The sequence below is a fragment of the Pseudozyma flocculosa genome (genome assembly GCF_000417875.1).
Source record: "Pseudozyma flocculosa PF-1 unplaced genomic scaffold scaffold00013, whole genome shotgun sequence".
Classification (NCBI taxonomy): domain Eukaryota; kingdom Fungi; phylum Basidiomycota; class Ustilaginomycetes; order Ustilaginales; family Ustilaginaceae; genus Pseudozyma; species Pseudozyma flocculosa.
The window spans coordinates 129739-134506 of record NW_006920881.1 but is presented as its reverse complement, the minus strand read 5'-3'; the positions used below and the strand labels follow the sequence as shown (position 1 = coordinate 134506).

The window sequence follows — 4768 nt, the reverse complement described above, 5'->3', positions numbered from 1 at the left end:
CCCGTGATGGAGCGGTTCATGGCTCGCGAGTGCTGTGACGCGAGCCCTCGAGCTGCTCCGACTATGGGCGATCCAGGTCGAGGGCCCCCCATCCACCGTCTGCTGCGAGTGCCGCGGCGAGGACAGGTCGCAGGTAGGATGAAAAAGGAGGGAGGGCCGGTTCTGTTTCAATCGCAGCAGACGCGGTAGGAGGGGACAGGGTGGTGATGGTGGTGGCAGGGGGAGCAGAGGGCACGGCTTTAAACGAGGTGCGGGAAGTTCGGCGAAAAGGGCAAGGGTGAAAAAAAAGAAAAATGAGGGCGCCTTGGCCAATCAAAAAGAGACGGGCTGCCAGCGCCTCGGCTCGGTCCCATCACTCGGCCGTGTGTGTGCCATTACCGCCCGCTACCTGCTACTGCGCCACGCTCAAGACTTCGACCAGACTGACAACGACCGCCCTTGCCACGACTATTGTCCTCCTGCTGATGCTAAAGGCCTTGGCTGGACGACGACGCCTTGGCTCGCGACCTCGTCACCCTATTGGCCGGCTTCTGCGGTGCTCGAACGCTGGCGCTTGCACGTCGCTCCCCGGACGCCGAAGTCCTTGCAGTGTTTCTGCCGCTGGTGGCAGCCGTTCTGGTCCTGCCCGGGGCGATGTTGAGCGTGGCAGCGTCCGTGGTCGCCGCCGCAGATGCTGCGTTTCGTGTGCCGGCTGCGTTTGCTCTGCCAGGTGCTGCAGTTGGCGTTGGCGCCGTTCGCGCCTTTTTGCGCTGAGCGTCCGAGGTGCGTCTGGACGGCTCTGCCTCGTCCGCCAGCGCCCTCTTCTGTCCGGCCACAGAGCTGCCCCCGACTGAGCCAGTCTCGACCGCCCTGTCTGTTGTCGTGCTGGCCGAGACATCGCTCAGCAATGGCGTCGCGAATGTCCGTGGGAGCCTGCCCTTGGCCTCTGCACTGCTTTCCGGCCTGTTCGCGCGTGCGACTTTCGAAACGGTTCGCGGGGCGCCGGAAGCAGTGTCTGTCGCTGTTGTAGATGGTGCCGACGGCCTCGATGCCCCTGTTGCCGATGCTGGCGCCCGAAGGCTTTGCGAGGATCGAGATGGCCTCACGGCGCGTGTCGAGGTGCCCCCGGTACCGATCGACGAGCTTACTCGCGTCCGACGGCTTGGGGGCGCCACGATTTCGTCTTCGACATCCGGGCGCTCATGGATCCTTTTGGGGGCTGCCGTCGAAGAACGGCGAGGGGTAGCCAGCCTCGATGGTACGGACGCCTCCTCGGTGCCGTTGGCGGCGCTGACCCTGCTGGAGACGTCGAGCTCTGAGGCCGGGTTAGCGTTTATCGACCGCTCGGCTTGCTTCTGGCGCACGTCGACGGCGTCCTGGAATGGAGGGGGTATGAAGGCGAACTGAAAGTGGCCCGGCAGCTTCGGAGGGGGCGAAAGGAGTGCGGCTGGGTTCGCAGGGGTGCCTGGGATCGCCGCCGGTGGCACGAACGCAAAGGTAGGCAGCGCTGGAGATCGATCAGACGTGGGGCTCGACGACGGCACGGCCGCATCTGGAGCTCGCGACGACGTCTTCTGAGCTGGGGAGGCTGCGGCAGGCTTGGACGGCCTGGCTTCTTGTTCGGAGCTGCGCTGGTCTGCCATCGAGCTGCGCCTTTGTTCGTGCTGCTGTCGCTGCGAAATGACCCTCGCCTTTTGCAGAGCGCTGCGAGGCTTTGGCTGCTGCCGATCGAAGGTCGAAACGGCCGCTTCCGGTGTGCGCGGTTTGGTGTTCTCCGTCCTGACGGCACGACGGTCCTGCAGCGGAGAGATCTCCTCGATTGTGGCGCTGGCGTGCGCATCATCTCCTCTGCCTTGGGACCACAATCCGGCGTAGAGGTCGCCAGAACGAATTCGCAGCCAGCCGAGAAGGACGTATGCGAGCGGAAGGAGACGTGCGGAGGCATGGATGGCGGCGTCGATGATGGGCTCGTATGGCGAGACGATTGGCACGACGAAGCGGTTGAAGAGCATTTGCGAGCCCTAGGAGGGACAGAGAGAGAAGAGTGGCAGACGAGGCGCGGACAGGGGCAGCGTCAGTGGGCGCTACGCTGCCCTTGTGCACCTATCGAGCCGAGCATGTACCCACGAGGCTGCGCGTGACGAGGAACCACATGAGGCAGAGCGTCTTGATGGTGTCGTAAAAGGGCACGACCCATGCCAGAGTCCTGTCGCAGAAAGGCTCGAACATCATGCCCAGGTTCTGGAAGGTATGGCGTATGTTGGACTCGCATCGTCAGTCTCGAGTTGACTTGTACCTCGAGCGTCGGCATCGAGGGGCCAGGGCGACTCACCCAGACGAGGATGACCATCAGTGCGCTGCGAACACTGGCTCGGCGAGTGGCCGACCCGATCCTTTGACGGTCGAAGGGCTCCCTCCGGGCAGGCGTGCCGGGTGGCGCATCTCTTGCTCGGACTGCCCTGGTCGAGGGCTTCGATGATCTGCCGAGGTCTGCGAGGTGGGGCGTCCTGAGAGCGTCGAAGGTGTCGCGCAGGCAGAACAGGAGGCTGTCATGACGACGGGAGGCCAGAGGGCCGTGGATGAGAGATGAGCTCGATGCGAGGAAGCAGGTCTGACGTCTGCCACGCGCTGGATGGCTGGCTCACATGATGGCTTTGAGGACTAGATCGGTGAGCGTCATGTCTGGCGCGGCGCCTGTCGAGAGATCAGATGACCATGTCCCGCGTCTGGCACCAAGTGCTTGGGTTAAATGCGGGCGCTGAGCGGTGCGCGCTGGTGCTGGGTGAGGGGTGGGAGGATGATGGTGGTGGTGTGGTGGGTGGTGTTGGCTGGGGCATGTGTTTGGGGGTTGTTGTTTGGGATGTGTTGGTTGGGGCGTGCGCTTCTTGTTTGCTGGCCAGCTGGATGTGGAGGCTGGCAGGCAGGGGCAAGCAAGCAGGCAAGGAGGGCCCATCCCTGCCTACAGGAGGCCTAGCACTAGAGGGCCTTTGCCTGCTGGCCTGCAACCTTCCTGTCCCCATCTGGCTGGATGCACCGCGGGAGGTGATGGCGACGACCATCTCAGCCTCTCGCAGCTTTCGTCCTGATTGCGATCCACAGGCAGGATACGGCTACCGCATCGGCCAGCTCAGTGCTTGCCGTCCGTACCCGACACCATGACGCTGCGCCTTTGCAGGATCTCGACCGCCCGCTCAGCTCTCATCATGGCCGCCAGCGACGTCTCGAGACTCACCCCCATCGTTGCTCTGATCGTCCATGGGCGCAGGCAGGTCACCCTCTGCGCATTCTGCTTCGATTCTGAGCCTGAAGGGACGAGGCAGCAAGCAACCATCAGGGGATCAAGCAGAGCTCAGAGGCTACGAGTGACGTCCATCGCCAGGTCGGGGTGCCAAAATATCGACCCAGCCAGCCAGCCAGCCAGCCAGACGCCCGTTCCTTTCTCTTTGCCCCTCGCCCGGGCCGAAGCGCTGGCAAAGGGCAAGGACGCCGGCATCAAGACTTGTATCTGGAGGCGTCAGCCAGCTCCACCGCCAGACGACTGATCCCAGGTCGCTGAGTCCGGCGGCGGCGTTGCAAAAGTCATAACCTTTGATTGCCTCGTCAGGTGTCGCGTCGAGACGTCGACGGACTGCGCCATCGACTGACAACAGGCTTGGTTTTTGATGATCGCCCACCATCGAATGGAACCACTCTCTCCGTGTCGCCGAGTAAATATGGCGGCGGCGTGCGCGTGTGTCAGGTGCCCTCCTGATACGACGACGACGACGACGACGACGACGACGACGATGATTATGTTGGCTCGCTGCGCCACGGCCGCTTCACGTGTCAAGAGGCCGATCCTCTGGGTGGCATCAGCTGTCTGAATTTCTTTCAGGTCGACACGCAAGAAGGGAGATCCGCGCTGAGGGAGAGGGGGAGAGAGAGAGAGAGAGAGAGAGAGAGAAGAAGAGGAGGAGAGAGAGAGAGAGAGAGAGAGAGAGAGAGAACAGAAAGCTCGCACACAGCAGGCTTTCCACAACGGGAGCCAGCAGCAGGCCGGGCGACGTGTAGGTTGGTCGCCGCGACACGCCGTCCCGACCGACCCTCGGGGTCTTTGCAGCTAACAAGCAAACGCGGTCGCCTCGTTTGCTGCCCTGCCCTGCCCTGTACCGGTGGGACAGCCTGCAGTCGTTCGGGTGTGCGCTCTCTTCGTCCATCACTTGAGGTCAATCCTGCCTAGCCTCTCGTTTGCGACGATGCCGACGACCCTCGGGGAAAGGCCACGACGCTGTCCCGTCTCGAGCCCGGAGGCCAGCCCGAGGGGATGCTTAATCGTCGTCGCGAGCAGCACGGGCTGGCTGGGCGGGCGGGGCTGCCTGTCAAAATTCGACGACGAGGCAGGCTAGGCTAGGGCTCTTTTTGGCATCAATGGGTTTCGTCAAATACAAAGTCGTTGGGTGCATTTCAAATGCTCGCTCCCCTGGGGGAGACGCCTCGAATTCCAAGTTTCAAGATGGATTCTGGCAGCGCCCGCCTCGGCGAGAGAGACGATGATGGATGCGTGGGAGGTGCGTTCGGCCTAGACGCCGCCTGTGAGCGCGAGCACGAGCGCGACCGCCACCGCCGACCAGCGTTCGAGCATCGTACAGTATCTGGCCAGCGAGCGAGCAAGCCGACCAGCAGAAAAGGCTGCGACAGTCCAGACTGGTTGCTGCTATGTCGGCCCCGTAAAGAGACAAGAGAGAGAGAGGGTGGCGAGGAAAGAGAGGGACGACGAGCGAGAGAGTACTGTACGGCGACGACCGTGATG

General features: G+C 63.0%; 1 protein-coding gene across 1 annotated transcript; it reads right to left on the bottom strand.

The window, feature by feature from the left end:
• Positions 1–467: 467 nt before the first annotated feature.
• On the bottom strand, positions 468–2659 carry PFL1_04050 (uncharacterized protein; the record flags this gene model as incomplete). The annotated part of the gene is made up of 4 exons (XM_007881574.1): positions 468–2000; positions 2107–2220; positions 2312–2525; positions 2625–2659. The coding sequence occupies 4 exons, from the start codon at positions 2657–2659 to the stop codon at positions 468–470; spliced, it is 1896 nt and encodes a 631-aa protein (XP_007879765.1).
• Positions 2660–4768: the final 2109 nt, after the last annotated feature.